At 36.4% G+C, this 16,812-nt stretch overlaps 1 protein-coding gene and 1 long non-coding RNA gene across 10 annotated transcripts in view; one reads left to right on the plus strand and one right to left on the minus strand.

Annotated features, from left to right (window-relative positions):
- SENP7 (SUMO specific peptidase 7) overlaps positions 1-16,812 on the minus strand; it is a 39,552-nt gene that overhangs the window by 16,099 nt on the left and 6,641 nt on the right. For all 8 annotated transcript variants that reach the window (XM_072023727.1, XM_072023754.1, XM_072023764.1 and 5 more), the window contains 8 exons: positions 11,235-11,432; positions 9,486-9,683; positions 5,406-5,521; positions 4,437-4,606; positions 3,468-3,825; positions 2,751-2,929; positions 1,869-2,015; positions 704-737 (listed from right to left, as the gene is read on the minus strand). In XM_072023727.1, coding sequence (XP_071879828.1) covers positions 704-737; positions 1,869-2,015; positions 2,751-2,929; positions 3,468-3,825; positions 4,437-4,606; positions 5,406-5,521; positions 9,486-9,683; positions 11,235-11,432 — 1,400 coding nt within the window. The remainder of the gene's footprint in view (positions 1-703; positions 738-1,868; positions 2,016-2,750; positions 2,930-3,467; positions 3,826-4,436; positions 4,607-5,405; positions 5,522-9,485; positions 9,684-11,234; positions 11,433-16,812) is intronic.
- LOC139998748 (uncharacterized) lies at positions 3,985-15,214 on the plus strand. 2 transcript variants are annotated; one of them, XR_011803623.1, is made up of 4 exons: positions 3,985-4,062; positions 12,012-12,101; positions 12,201-12,286; positions 14,079-15,214. It is a non-coding gene; the product is annotated as an uncharacterized lncRNA (long non-coding RNA). The 2 variants fall into 2 exon arrangements; XR_011803622.1 differs by lacking the exon at positions 3,985-4,062 and having other exon boundaries at positions 11,441-12,101.

Below are 16,812 nucleotides of genomic sequence, written 5' to 3' on the forward strand. Positions count from 1 at the left end.
AATTACATAATAGGACCTCAGTACTATTAGAGTGTATTAAAACTGTATTCACATATTTTATTCCTAGCACTATACTAAATGTGTTGAGAATTTAGTATTTAAATCACTTATATCAAACCAGGTAAAACAAAGATACCAAACAATAACACTAGAAGTTAAACATCATCTTCATGGAAGAGAAATCTTATTCTTGCTCAGAATAACCACAAATAATACATACAAATTTAACAAATTTGCAAGTCATGAACTCCTATTTTCTTTTGGTCAATCCACCTTAGAAATGCTATGAGATATAGTAAACCATACACCACCTTTGGATAATAGACTGATTGCAAATCCATACTTATGTTCCTCTTGGCTTTAATCAATCCATACATTTTTAATAAACCTTAGGGTCTAAAAACCCTAATCTGAAAGGATTAATGTTTCACCTCAAAAACATGATTTGGTACATTAAATACAGTTCAGCACTCCATATATGCAGGAATGTACAAGCAAGCCATTAAAACTAAAAGTTACCTTAAAAATGTAAAAACCTGCTGTTATTAATGCTTACACTATAGACACCAACACTTTCATTTATTGAAAAATGTATCAGTGTTTTTGTGAAAGTAAGATTATAAACTATTCACAATATAAATATATGCTGTGCTGTACTCTAAAGATATGGTTAAGAGAAGGCTAAATAAAAAAATTTTCTTACCTTGAAATGGTATCGTAATATACTTGGTCATAAACTGAAATAAGATTAAAAAGAATATAGGTGAGTTTGCTTTTTACAAATTGTTTAAAACTAGGTAAGAATATTTTATTATCTCCACATCTTTTTCTGCTTATAGCCAAATAAACTGAAAACAACAGACCTAATTTGAGACTTAACATTGTCTATTTCACCTAAAACAACACTCTTATATATGCATTACAGAATTCAAATGACACTGAGAATAAGCAGTAAGTTAGAGTTGCTTACAGACTCCTTAAAAAAAAAAATCAACAAAGATCAATGCTTAGACAAAAGGAACTTATTTTTAGATGCTCCATGATAAAGACTCTAAGTGTAAGCTGCACTATTTGAACTAATAAATACCACATAAACAGTCGACACTGGACAATGACCTCGGTATTTATACTAAGTTTTGCACTGAAGGCCTCTAAAGTTTCTACTTATGCTGCCACTATGTTAAGAAGACTTGGCTAAATAAAGAATGCTTTATGATCACTTGGACTGAAGGCTGTCATATACACTCACAGAAGAGGTTGCTCTTACTTCACTGCAACATGCACTAAGAATGAGTTTTTTTTCCCCCAAGGAAAAATTTCACTTTCCACCTAAAAGCATTGATTCTAAAATATTTAAACTGGTCCCTGAAATGTTTTTGGCATATTCATTTAAGAGATTTTCATGAGATGTTTTCATTACTGCATAAGAACTGCTGCACAAAATTGCTGTTTTGTGAAAAGCTTAAATTATTATTACAACTCAGTATTTCAATATGTCTAGCTATGAACAAAAAAAAAATACACATGCTTATACTTTTATAACTGCAATAAATACAATGAACATAGTCAAACGCCTGTGGAAACTTCTGGAGCTGGTACTGCATTTAAAGTACACCTTCACTTACGTTTCTATACCCTTTTGAGTCACATGTTGCCTATGCACTAATGCTTTTAGTATTGTTTTAACGGTCTTTGAAGCTACAAAACAAAGACTTTTCTGTTTAAATGTTAACATCAGTGCATATTAAACATCTCAACTCTGATCACTATGATTATTTTATTCTAAAATTTGTACTATAACCAAATACCATAGCCAGAATTTTCATTTTTAAATTTTATCAAGATGTCACCATAATACATCAACTTACCCTAGCAGGACCTGTTGATAACCATTTATATTTCCCGATGTACAGATTATCAAATTCAAAATCTAATATTGGGTTCATCTGTTCACTAGGTTTGCTTCGAGAAGATAAGCTGATGGGACAATTAACTTCATCTGACTCTGTTAAAAGCTGGAAAAAAAAAGTATATGGCCATTAAATGAGGCATTTCCCTTCTGCAGTCTTAAAAATTCTGTTTTTAAGAATTTACTCCCAAAGCCAAATTCTAAAATAAAAGCCGTAAGTTTTTATCACAGTCATTACTGATAACCTCCTCAAAGGTTGAATTGTATCTTGCTCCAAACCTTCTATCGTCAAGATACAACCTTCTATCTTTTTACTAATTTATAGCCAAGTTTACAGCCAAGTAAAAACTTGTAAAACAGAGCAACAGAAAACACTCCTCTTCTGAGTACAGGATCCAATTCAATGCTTATGATCAAAATGATGCATCTGTGAGAGGAGGCAACAATGGCTCTCTTGGCCTGTTTCCGGATTAAAGAGATAGCCCAAATCAAGGTCAAACAAGGCAAAACAAAGCTCATCATGTCTAAAAAGGGGAAACAACTTTCACGGTTTGTTTTAGATTGTAATTCCACTGCTAGACACACAGCAAAGGAAACTTTAACCTATCCTGTTCTGGCGTCTACAAAGATGCTTCAACTTCTCCAGGCAATGAAATACAACAATGGACCAGATAACAAAAGAAACTACCATGAAATACGTTACTACAGCTATTCCTTGGCTGGGGCTAATGGTATCTGCACTAAGCATTTCACACTTGTCCTAATGTGCAAGCAGAAATAAACTCTGTATAAATAAATTAAAGGGATGGTATAACAATACGTAGGCCAAAAACTGGACTACCTGCTCTGTACAGCTTTCCACATTGTCTTCCAATGGCTTTTCTGAGAAAAGGACGTCAGACTCTTGATCTGTTTCTTTAATATCAGTACTATTACCCTGCAGCAGTTCTATACATTTAGGTTCAGAAACTCCATCATTTGGTTCTGAAGATCCATCTTCATCATCACTGGAAAGGACAACTAAAGAGGGGAAAAATAGATATGTATACTATAAGATGCCGACTTGAGAATACTTCTTTCGTTGTAGATTTCAGATTAGCAAAACCTTCTCTCTCTTCCAGATGTAATACCAAAAAACATGATCCCAGCCAGCCATGGCCTGTGTGCACAAAACTGTATGTAACAAGATGTACTGTGTTCTATCTTTATTATCATTTCATACTCAATTTTCAAAATTATTAAAAGACTACTAAAAGAGATAAGCCACAACATACCTGCTTCAACAAAGAGAGAGTACTTTTCTCAATTTAAAGATCATTAAAAGGCACAATCTTTATTTTCCATAGCCACAAAAGCCAGCTGCAAGATAAGGACTGGAATTTGAAAATCCTGCTCTCTGCCTTTTTTACCTTTTACCATCTGTACTCCAGTAGATTGTACTGGACAGTCTGTTCTCAATCTTTTGTTCCATATATTTCAATTAGTCAGTCATGCGTGAGCTCTCCCAGTACCTAAGCGTATCAACAGTAATAGTTAGCAACACAGATACAGTACATACTTGGGTCAACCGAAACAACTGGCCGATCACCCCTGCGGATTCTGTTCCGGAGCCTGCTCAGGTACTGTGACGGGTCTGCCTTTGATTTCCTGATGGCACTAATTTGTGTTGAAACCACATCCTCGCTAGAGGCAGGAAGCTGTTTCTCTGACATATTTCTGGGAGGAGACTCTGAGCCAGGTTTCACTGTGCAGCTGTGAACAGGGTTTAAATGGTTGTGGGAGAGAGTGTCTAATTTAGAGTCTCTCTCCAATGTCCGGGCAATGCAACCCTGCACCAGGTTAGATCTGTGATCTTGTTCATCCTCAGAAGGAGTTTTGCAGCCAGGAGGTGGAGTTGAACTCAATCTTTGCTCTTTCTAGAAAATATGGATCAGACAAAAGATATGTATTGTATATTTATTCCTTGACCTTTCTGTGATGGTTCAGATTAGAGATCACTGACTTTGCTATGCACTAGATAAAATAATTATAGCTGATTCACTAAGTCTTTTTTTTTTTCCTAAATAACTGATAAGAATAAAACTTTCGGGAAGGGTACGACAGACGGAGGAGGAAGAAGGAATTCACCATCCACAAGATTTCAGTAACATCAGGTATACCTCACAAATTTTGTATAGAAGTTCCCCAATCAGTTATACCGTCTGTGAAGAGAGCTTCACTTTAGCTAGATAACTTATTTCCCAAATTATTTTACTCCATGCTCCTGTCTGAAGGAAACACTGTCATTCCTCTCTCTCAACCTTTCTGCTACAACAGGCATATTCTAATACTGCGAACAGATGTACATACTCGCTCTTCTTGATGCATCACTGAACTCAATAGATGTCACAGTTCTGCTAGATATCCTATTTATCAGTACAATTCTTGGATTTTGGATATTGCTACCGCTACTACAGAAGTGCATGCAAGTGCGCAGCATGGGCAAACATGTATACAAATATATAAATTAAAATTAAATGCAACTTACAGGCTGTAGAAGTGATTTTTCTGGAATGTGTGCATTACAATCATCAGAAATATGGCCACTATATCTTCTTTTCCTTTTCTCAGAATCCAAAGAGCTTGATCCCTTCCAACTAAGAGAAGTACTGTTTGTGTTTCTTTTCCTCTTATCCAGTTCATCACAGTTCTTGTTTTCTGTGTTAAAAAAAGAAAAAGTGATGTAATAGGTTACACTTTGTATTTCTTTGCATATATCTTTGTATTTCTTGATATCTATTACATTTTATATAAATCACATGGCAGCAGACAACTTCCATGAGAGATAGTTCTTTTCTAATTGTGTGTAGTTGTCAGAACATATTCCCTAAAATAATATGGGAAACATTATCATCACAAGAATAGATAAGCATATAACCAAAGTCACTACTCCCAAGTATGAATTAGTGCTCTATATTCCGCGGTCTTTCTTTTAGTTTCTCCTGGATGCAACATTCTCCACCTTCCTGTTCGCATCCGCATATGTTACTAAACGGTATTGAGAAGACCGTATGTTCCCCCTATAGAATCAGCAGACAGCTCCTTATTTTCAACAAGAAAAAACAAATAGTCATGTAGTAGAAATTTCAGCGGGGTTCACAAACCATTTCAGTATTCCTAATATATTTCATTCTAGAGAATAAAGAGATTTATTTTTAAAAAATCAGGATTATAATGATGTAGTGAGGCTTCTGTCAGTTTCTTTTTGTTCACAGATCTTATTCATCATGGCTTTATTCTTATTTAAAATCATAACTACCTGATACATTTTACCATACCTGTAAAAGCTTGGTTTTGAGAAAACATATATACTGCAACATATATTAATAATGCAATGATGCAACAACTATTATTTTATTTCTGTGCTCTGCTTGTAACACTAGACTTCAGAAAAAAACATATTCTCAGCAATCTCAAACCATCATATCTGAACGCTAGGTTATTGCTCATTACAAACCTTTCTTTTGTAGCTCTCGTCTTCTACAGGTGACGACATTACTTCTTTCTGGTTCCTTAGAAGCTTTGGTCAATTCAGACAGATCATCATCTGTCACTCTTGAGCAATATTCTGGCCTGTAAAGAACATTAACCAAGAGTTATCTTTAATTTTGAAAGAATACTTTAAAAAAAATCAACAGAAACAAGAGTTGGTTAGACAAATTTCTGCCTCTCAAAAGCAGGTGGAGATCAGCAAATGAAACACAAGCTATTTCAGTTCCCATTATGAAAATATGCAGATGCTCTGACATCACTAATGAAATGAATGTTTATAGAAGACGCAAGGAATGAAAATTTGACATGCTTGATACCAGACACTGAAATATTATTTTGCTGTAAAGCATGACCGCCATGAAAACACAGAACAAAAAAAAAAAAAAAAAAAGAGAACAACAGTCAACTAATTGTATCCTTGCCTTTGAATGTAGTAGGAATGAGGCAAAGTAGTATATTTGTTACTTAGATTTAGAACTGCTAATAGAGTCCACAGGGTAAGTTCCTGCAACGAGAAAAGACTTGAAAACGAAGTTCCTGCTCAAAAGAGCCTGAAACAGTAATTTTGAAGGGAGTTGGACAGAGAGGGATCTGAATGAGTAAGAAATGGAAAAGAAATAGACAGGGTTTACAGTATGGAAAACTAGGAAACCTACACATGTATCTCTGAGCTTGTACCTTCATTCTAAAAATAAGGACATACAAGAAAGTAATCATCTGGGGTTTTTATTTGTTTTTGATTTTTGTTTTTAATATATTGGAGAATATATAGATAGGATGCAGTGATAGCCTAAACCGTATGACATCCTTACATTTGAGTCTGATGTTGCAAATGTTAACTTCACTATTTTAACTTCACACATTCTCTGCAGGCTACTTAGAGCTGACAGAAGTCTTACGTAACTGTACTCTGGCTTCCAGTGTATGTATTATGAACATATAACTCAATATGGTATCATGTGATATCTTCTCACTGCAACCTTATTACATCAAATATACAAGACTTCTCTTCTGAAAATTTACCAGGAAACTAACCTTCTTGACCTTTGCTTCATTTGCTGTGAGAGTTGGAAGATAAGAAAAAAAAAAAAAACAGAAGATTAAAAAGATAAAGGAATTTAATGCTCCTCTGCAAAATCTGTTCCTTTCGTCCTTTTGATACCTCACTTACTACAAAATGATTTTGTGTTAATCTTTTTATTATTTGTTTAACTTGGAATTTTGCAGTCCAATTTGCAAAGAGCTAACTGCTGATCATATGGGTCCAAACAGCTGAGCTTGGACCTGTAAAGAATGTTGTGAACCAAGGGAAAGAACACTCTTTGCCATCTTTAATTGGACAACCAAAATTGTTAGACACTTTCTGAACAACTGCCCAATCTTCAGCACCATATCTGTAAACTGGAGTTTGACTGCTCTTGGGGAATGCTGTGAAGGTAAATAAAGGTTTCCAGAGTGCTCTGATATTAGTGATGAACACTACATAAACACCACGAAGGAATTACTAACTCTCTTGCCACTCGCCAAGAACCACAGATGTGCCCATATGCACAAGAAGAGTATATGGAGATAAACTTTATCATTCATTCTATATATTGAACACGACAGAGTCTTCCAAAGAGCAGGCAGCTCTAGGTAAGGAATAGCTAGCCTCACTGCAGAAAACTTGATTTTGGAACCCACAACTCTACTTAAATGCTTGTATTCAGAACATGTAATGTGACTGCTTTGAATGAAGATACTTAAGTGTTTTTTAGATTTTCTTTTACATCAATATCGTAATTGAGACATCTTAACAAGAAATAGGGCACTTTTCTAGGAACGGTTCACTTAGTGGACTTCCCTGAACATATTTACTCTATATATACAAACTGTGCAGGTTTTATTTTTATTTGCAGTCTGCACAGATAGTTCCGTTTACAATGCACCTCTTAACAGGTATATGCATAACCTAAGAGGCTGTGAAAGTATATTCTGAAGTGTTCTCAAGAGCCACGAGAAACAAGCATGAATTTAGACAGCCCTAAGTTTCTTACATTTAAGGCCCACCTTAAATTCATTACACCGGTAGATCAGTGGTGACTTAAACAAATGCCTTTCATGCTGGGTTGCAGTGAAAAAGCAATGCAAAATCCCCTCTATAACATCAAAAGCAAGAAAGGAAACAGGGAACTCACAACAAGTTCTAGCTGATAGAGGACAGTTAACTTACGACCCCCCTGTTTTGATCACACACAATTCTTTTACTTCATTTGTGATTTCCATAGCATACCAAAGTAACAATGTTCAGTACAACAGAATCTGCATTCTAGTTATTCTGATGCTACCAGAGAATCTCAACACGGCCAAGTGCATACATATGCATATCCATAATAAGGGGGAAGCTTCGGCTGCTCAGAAGAGGCTCCAAAATCAGAAACCATGCCAAGTGTATCCTTGCACAGACAGGAACTACAGAGAGGTGACCAGGATCAAACTGTGTCTTTGCTGGAACAAACCCTAAATTCTCCATTTCCCACAGGATATGTATTAGAACTTGCACTAATACCCTGCTCACTGGGAGGGTAAAGTGCAAAATCATCCTCATGTGCTTTCCTGCTAATAATGAGCTTTTTAGTTCATGCATTAGAAAACTGCATTTCAAGAAAGCTAATCCTTCAAGCAACGAACACCACCAAATCTAAAGCAAGTTGAGGAAACCAGCTACTAAAAAAAAAATAAAATTACTCAGACCCTTTTTACCTAAAAAGAGAAAATTAACTACGGAAAAATACAGACATTACTTAACCTAAATTAATATAGATTTAGTTCCATACTTTTATTTAAAAAGTCTGAACTTCCCTCTATTGGTATGTCGGTAATGGATTTCTGTCGCTGTTTCTCCTCTTCACAGGGTTACACGGAGCAGAGTGGTTATCAGCTGTTTCAGTACTGGAGAGTTCAAGCCATTCTTGTTCTTAATATACAACAGCCACCCTTCAACTATGAGCTTGAAAAAACACGCAAGATGCTTCCTTGGATGTAGAGCATTACATTAAAAAGTTGGTGTTTTCCTCTCTATGAATGCACTACCTCCCATTGTACAAAACAATACGAAGAAGAAAAAAATATAGATCTTAAAGATTTTGTAGTAAAACAAAACAAAGAAAATCTAATCCAAACTCCCCACCTACAATGTTCTCTAACATGTTCATGTATCAGAATGAGTACATGTATAACTTACTTTTCTCAAGATTTTTTAATATTTCTTTAATCTAGGAACTGTTGATTATTCCTGCCCCCACCAATTCTTCTTCTCTTCCTTCCTCATTCTATTTTCTGCCCACAGATACCTAGCTATTTGTTCCTGTGGATACTTTGCCGTTAAGCAAAGAGAAGGCCATAAAAGGCAAGAAGAAACAGCTTACTGTGAATTCAACTCCCATCCTGGACTGGAAAAAAAAAAACGTTATATAATTATAATATCTACTTTCTGCTAGTTTTGTGTGTCAAGCATTACCGTGGTGTTCAATCAATGTAAACACAGGAAGAAAAGAGGAAAAGCAGATGCTAAGCAATGAGTGTGACACACACAGGCCTTAAACAGTGGTCATCTGTTGATGAGACTTACATCTCTGATGGGTTAATGGGAAAAGAAATGAACAAATCACAAAGAGGAACTTGGCAAAATCCTGTACGGAAGTTACTTGAAACTATGTTAGAACACAATAATAGCAACAGGAAAACAGGACTCATTCGGGACACAAAACCAACTAAACTATGTTTGAATTACATGTCTGTCTTCAAAGATCAAAACCAGCTATCCGCTGGAAATGCAGATTCCTCTTCTGAGAGAAGAGTAGCCTCTTGATGTAATGCACAGCTTGAATCAGAATAAATGCGAAGTTAAAATGGATTGTCAGAGAGGGATGTTAGTTTGCACTCAGGAAATTCAACTTCTGCTTCAAGGCAGGAGTATCATAAAAATTGTTCCTGCGCAAATCTTTTCCATTGTGAAGTTACGTCATTTCAGGAAAACCAGTGATATCAGCACTGAGTAACATACCTTTCAGACAGAAAAGAACTTTCATGAGGAGAACTTAATATTTGACATGTCTGCACGTTGGTAACTGATGATGAAGCTAGTTGACCTGATTGCAATTTGTCAGCATCAGATAAATCAGCATCAATTATTACGTGGCTGTCTATGTATTTTCTTCCAATTCTCGTCCTCAGGACATTCGTCAAGATAACTTGAGGTTGCCTGCCATATATATAACAGTAAATCATAAATACTGCACCAAAATCCAGAGAAAGAAGCTTCATGTTAAATTCATGCATTTTAGGGGCTTGATAATGCCCAACATCATCAAACTTCATTACTCTTTTCTCAATCCTCTAGAAACAAAATGCCACCAAAAAACTTAAAATCCAAGGTAAGCAGATAAAGCCAAAAAATAAAGGCAAGAATTTGTAAAGGAAAAGGCTAGGGAAATAATTTCACCTTAACAAAGTATTATTCACACTATGTTGCCTCTAATACATAATCTAAGTATTGTTTAATAACACTAAAGCAGCTCTAAAACAATTCAATCAATACCTGTATATATTTCCCTGAATTATGGAACAATCTTGATTTTCGTGTGAACAAGAAACCTCCAGTAAAACAGAACCCCCTCAAGCAGTTAGTCAACAGGTAAAAAGGAGCACATACACAAAAAGTTAGCATTAGATTTTGTTCCCCCTCCACAACTTTCAGGGGAGATTCTACAATACAGAAATAGCGAGGCTCAGAAAAACAGCTGCAACTCTAAGAGACTACCACAAAAATAAGCTAGCCAAAAATATGAAGATGTTCACTGGACCACGGATGTATAAGAGCAGCACAACTTATTTTGCAAAATGCAACTGCAGCCAGCCTGTAGTACAGCCTTTGACTTACTCTCCTCCTCTTTCTCAAACTGGGTTTAAATTCTACCACTTCCAGTCCGAGTTATTTTGGATCATGATGTATTGTCATGGCCTTTTTCACATCTATTACAAACAATGTTGTCTTTTGGGTATCTCCTGCATAATTCTCCTGCTGCCTGTATTCACCCACAAATCACACTCCAGTACAGACTGCGTGATGTCTGGGGAGCACTCAGATCTCCTCCTGCATTGAGATGCAAATCTATTTTTAATCAGGAGGCTACATTAGGGACAGGCTGTTGCAAAGACTCACGGGTGACGTGCAATGATTTATCATTATAAAAACAATTTAGAGGAAGAGTGATACAGAAGAATACCATAGTCTGGATGCAACCTCCAATAAAGGAAGTCCCTAAACTGTTTATCATCAGAAGCTTAGAGAGAAACATCAGTGAACACTGGACTTGATATGTCTCTCTTCTGCTCCTTTGTGCGTGTTCTTGTATTTTCATGTGTAGTCTGTAGAACAGTGAAAATACACTTGGTACCTTGCCTGAGAAAGAGGGAAGTTAAACGCAGATGTGCTCTTCTTTTCCCAAGAATTTAAAATTTGTGTATCTTTTTTTGAGAGTCTAATGGCTGAATGAAATTGGCCTTGTCAGCAGCACAGGAACATCTATAAGTCATATGATCAGAAATCCCATTACAGTGCACCTGGTAACATCTCTCTCAATAATTACCAACAGGAACCAGGAACAACAGAATTCAACCCAGTCAGATGACAGGAGAATGAGAACAAATTTCACGAACAAGACAGCTGTGATACAACATAGAATAGTTACTCATGAAAAATAACTGCAAGAAAAATTATTTTCTTTAGGAATACAAGGCAAAGACAACGTACCTTTTAGACAGAAAAAGACTTTGGAGGGTAGGATTTAAAATTTGCCATATCTTTAGGCTGGCAACAGATGATGAGGGTGGTTGATTTGAGTGCAGCTTGCCAGCATCAGAAAAACTAGCATCAGTTTTAGGTCGCACCTGTGTGTATTTTCTTCCTATTTTCGTCCTCAGGACATTCGTCAAGATAACTTTGGGTTGCCTGCCATGCATATAATAATAAATTAATAATAGGGTGCTGAGAGCTTGTTAAGTCACATGAATTCAACACAGCTTTTCCATGAGTTTCCTGTCCCTGCATCATAATTTGTATATTCATTAGAATTAACTTCACTTTACTGACAATTTACAAAGCAATTCTCTTTGAAGAGGAGGAATTAACAACATGATCTGTTGACCAACCCATCCTTCCAGGGTTTCTTCTTCTGGTTATCAATGACTAAACAGATCCATATGTGATTCCGAAGTTGTTAACTTTCAGTACAGGGACATGGAAATGTCAATGCCTATTTGTTATTGCAAAACATCAGAAGTAGTAACACCATGGCCTTACAAACTATTCTGAAAGCATATTGGGTATTTTCAGGGAATGAAAACAAGTAGTCACTTTGTGGCATCTTATTTTAGAACCACAGAGACTGGCTTCCACTTAACATTTAGAATACAATCTCACAGTCGTGAAGCTCCAACTGATTACATTTCTTCAATTTCACTGAAGAAATAACAGTCAAATATGAATTACTAAATTAATGAAGACTCACTACTATGATCCTTTAAACAGGTAGCTAAACTTCTGAATCTGCTAGGTAGATACTGAAGTCTTGAAGGCCGGGTTAAACCACGACACCTAAAGAATTAATTCTGCATCAAGGTCAGTATCTTGAACAGCTTTCTTTAAACTGATAAGCATTATGTACCATAGTTGGTTTGTCAGGATTTATCCTAGATTACTAATTTCATTTTCAAACAGGTGGGAGTTGGACTGGTTTTCCCAGGACAGTTGTAAGAGCACACCAAAGCTCAGGCTAGCGTGATGGTTTTGAAAAGATTACCAAGGTAAGAACTCCTTTCTCGCTTGTGTGTCTAACCTAAATCACTCACCCTCTAGAGCAAGAATCCTTCTTTCACAGCTACAGGAAGACTTTTACTGTTCACATAGCTTTTACATGTTTCAGCAACATAGCTGAAGCAAACAGCTGCTATTCTTCAAAGGGTTGACAACTGCAGACCTGGTGACATGCTGCATTCAGCTCAAGAGCTCAGTTATTTGCTAGGGGGTACTAAACATATGCTTGCATGAAAAGCCTTGGAGAACAAGTATGCTTGAGCGTTTAAGCTTTTTTTTTTTTTTTTTTTTTTTTTAGCATTTGCTATGCTAGTGATAGGTGAACAGGGAAGATATTTCAAAATTCTTCTGTAGTGTTCTTGTGTAAGTTGCTGCGTTGAGATTTCTTTTCCCTGCTAACTTATTGTATTAACATAACTTCTTACTGAACTTATAAAGACGGTAAGGTTTCACTGCACAACTGGGAGAACCTGGTTATACATTATGAATGCTTTTCAATTTTAATCAAATCTCTGCATCACTGAATGCCATCGTTTATGTGCACAATGACCTGCTTTCTCCAAGGGCTCTGCTATGCATTTCCTAGACGAGTGGTCTCCAGACTTTTTTGAGCATGCACCCCATCAGTAGAGACTTTAATCACACAACGTTTATTTAATTATAAGTTATACAAACACACTATTAATATGTAAAGTTAATAAACAAATACTGAAAAAAATGATTAATAATGATAAAAACATTTTATTTCTTATTTATTAATGGTACAAAAATTACTTGTTTCCTGCACACCACTGGGTTGTCTTGCAGATCTCCTGAGGGTGTGCACCCCACTCTGGAGTCCAGTGTCCTGCATGACGGACAGTAAACTTAAATGTTTCCAATTCAAAACTAAGTAACTTAAGCTGAAGCATAGACACTGTCCTCCATTCTCTGGGCTTTTCTTACAAGTTTTTAAAGGAAAACTAAATAGAAGAGCACTGGTTTTGGTTCAGAAAGAGTTGATTTTCTTCAGAGTAGCTCTTGAAGTGCTTTGTTTTGGATTTCTGGTGAAAACTGGTGTTGGTAACACACCAAAATCATTACAGTAGAGCACCATGAGACAACATAAATAAGTTAATGTATGGAACCTTCCACCCTCCTGACTAGAGTAATGCTAACAGACTATTTGGCAGAACTGGTTTTTTTCAGGTTTCATTGTTGTATAAATAACAGGTTTTCTTTTCTTTCTATTTGACAAAGTCGCCGTAATTAAATTTTACTAAATTTAGCCTGAGTTCACAAGATAATTAGTCCAGTGGGAACATACATGGTCACAGAGTCTTCGGTTTAATTGTACGATCAGGACCTACAAAGCTAACTGAAAAGATTCCAACCCTTGAGGACTTTGACAAAAGAAAACCTACAGCAGGAGGTAAAGCAGTTAGAAGAATTTCCAGTGCAACTGGACTTCATTACCTATAACTTGTTCTGCTAGATTGGAAGCCTAAATCTGACATCCTTTGCTCTTATTCCTATCAGGTTCGATCCTGACAGGCTCCAGGTCCCTTAGCAATTTGGTTTAGTAATTGTTATTAAGACCTGAATTAGCAATGTTTGCCACTCCCTTGATTTAAATAGGCTTTATCTATTTTAATAGAAATATCTTCACAAAAATCATCTTACAATTTCAAGTATACACTCATTTAGGCAACTAGCTTTGCACTGGAAACCTGCCTGGTAAGGTAAAAAAGCCTCCAACAAATAGCCAAATATGTATCTTTTTCTTCCTTGTTATCTGGACAGGTGACAGCATCAAACTAAGGCATCACTTCCTACATGGAACCAGTTTCTGACTGAAGACATTCACATGAACCATCTATTACAACCTATCTTCAGAGCTGTACAGTGCTTGCAGCTCTCAATGGCTTCCCTTTTTAAAAGGGAACCTGGCACCTGGTGGTATTTCTTGAAAAATCATGCAACTAAGAGTAAGCATGAAAGAAATGCAATAAAAACACCTACATTTATGCCAAAACCAATCTCTGCTATGAGGACTGGGACACAGATACCTAAATTGCCTATTAAATTGTCTGCAAAATGAAATGAGTAAGTGATGCAAAAGGAATTAAAAAAAAAAAAAAAAAAAAAAAAGAAAAACTGATGCAAAGCAGGAAAAAAGCAAGCGAAGTATGCACCAAGTCCTGCTGACAGAAAGCAACCTTGCACAACACTAAGACTGGAGGCATCTTGGTGAAGGAAAACCAAAACAGTGTTTTTGTTTCTACAGCAAATACCCATCTTATTTATGCCCTCTTCTCCACTTCCACACATACATGTAAAGATAATGAAAACATACTTAAAATTGTAGGGATGGGAAAGAAAAAAAAATGCAATGTGAAAAATGCTGTTAGCGGCTCCTCTCGAGTCTTAAATCACTTTGTGGGCAGAAGTATTACGCTAACTTAAGAGTGCAGGACGGAAATAATTCATATCAATTGGCAGAAAATGGCTGACCTCTACTGCACACGAGAAACATAGCTCCAAGATCCAGCTCCTTTCTCAGTGCTTGTATTTGGGTACAAATCAGTGTCACAACCCTTGGCTCCCATTTGTTCAGAACTATATTACAGTGCGATCAAAAGCAGACCTAGAAGCTACCAACTTCTCTTGGAATAAACAATGGCTTCACAACCATCTCCATTGCCAATATTCTTCTATGAGTAAACACAGATTTTATACAAATACGTATTTTAACAGTGAGATCCCATGTATCATGGCAGGGTCCCCTGTCAGCTCCTGTAATAGCTGAATACTTGTCCTGGGCTCACAGAATAAGGCCACTGACAGACTTGCTATATATCATCTACGTTTTTGCAGTTATGTACACAGACTAGGTGGTCCTCAGCCCTTCAAAGCCCAAGTGAATAAAATGATGCACAATTTAATAATGGCAAACTCTCATTGTCGCATTCACTGACTACATCATATGGAATAGAAAAACCTTTCTGTTGTCCTCATCCTCCTACTCTAAGACCTTGCCCTTCCAGCAATTCATTACAAGTCAATGTTTTAATGGCAAACATTCCAACTACCCTCACCGCTTTGCTGGAGCAGGAAGTTATTACGACCTGGATGCGTGCATCAGGGCAAGGGGAAGCACTATGTAACGATTGTCTCAGGGTGGTACTCGATTCAGTTGTGACATATTACAATTAATGTTTACAATTCTGAGCTGAAAGAATCCCATCTTATTTAAGTACTCCTCCTACCTTCCCCCAAAGAAAACTTAACAGACCAGGACTAGAAGCTTGAATTTCAAAACAACTATGTTGTTGTTGTTGGATTGTGTTTGGTTTTTATTTCCCTCTTAGAGAATACAGGAGTAATACAGCTGAGGTACGTGCATGTCCCTTGGCTTTTTTTTGCAGTCAGTGATAGTTACCCTTGGAACAGTGTCATCCCCTTCCCCAACAATAAAAAAAAAAAAAAAGCAGCTTCATAAGTGGGATTAAAAAAACAAAAACATAATATGACCAATAAATATCATGCTTAACTTCCTGCAAAAACGCTGATCGGACTATTTGTATTTAACTAACAGTTCTAATCTGTTCTGACACAATCACAAGAACATATAAGAGATCGCCAAGGTATCAGAGGGACTATGGAATTAACACACCTTGACACCTTGTCCAGAGATCACAAACAACCCACCTCAGAGTCACTTTCCACCAGGCCCTGAGCAGGTATTCGAATGTAAGCAGTCACGTTTTATGACCACTTCCAACCCTCAAGGTCCTTCCTCTCAGTAGAAGGAATAGAAGCAATGAACTACTACATTTTGTAATCCAGAACTTTAATTAAACCGTGAGCAAATGTGAGTTTGTGCTAACCCATACCTTTAGTCACTTCTGACTAAAAGAAGTGGCAGTAACAATGCTTAGGCAACACTTTAGATGAAATATACCTCCCTAAGGATTTGGTATTAGCTACCATTAATTAAGATCATACTTCCAAAAAAAAAGTGAGGAGCTAAGAGTTTGCCTTGAAGACTTATTTCCTGGTTTCACAGTAAATGCGAGTGTGACAGAACACCTACTGTCACTATGCATTCTCATGATCTTTGTTTCTAACAGTCTCTCCTTACAATAAATCATTTATGACCAAGTTAAATTTCAGACAGAAAACAGGGCAGAGAATGGGGCAAAAATCATGCAGTTATTTCCATGATTTATGAAACAATAGTTGCTTCATTAAGATAATGAAAATTAACTCTTTCATTAAGTCACTATACTTCTTGGCTACTGTCACTGAATCTATTTCTCCATTTTCATTTCCATTTGTCTACAATGACTGTAAAGCTTCAGAGTTTTCTTGGACACTTTTCAAGATTGTAAGCAGGTCAACAAACTGTAATTCCTCTAGTCAGTATTCCATTCTCATTTTGATGTTGCAACCTTGTGTTGAAGCAAAAAAAGGTATGGTTGCTTCGTAATTTAGTGTCATTACGTCACTGAAACATTATATTCTCTGAAGATGG

This window comes from Anas platyrhynchos, chromosome 1 (assembly GCF_047663525.1).
Source record: "Anas platyrhynchos isolate ZD024472 breed Pekin duck chromosome 1, IASCAAS_PekinDuck_T2T, whole genome shotgun sequence".
NCBI lineage: Eukaryota > Metazoa > Chordata > Aves > Anseriformes > Anatidae > Anas > Anas platyrhynchos.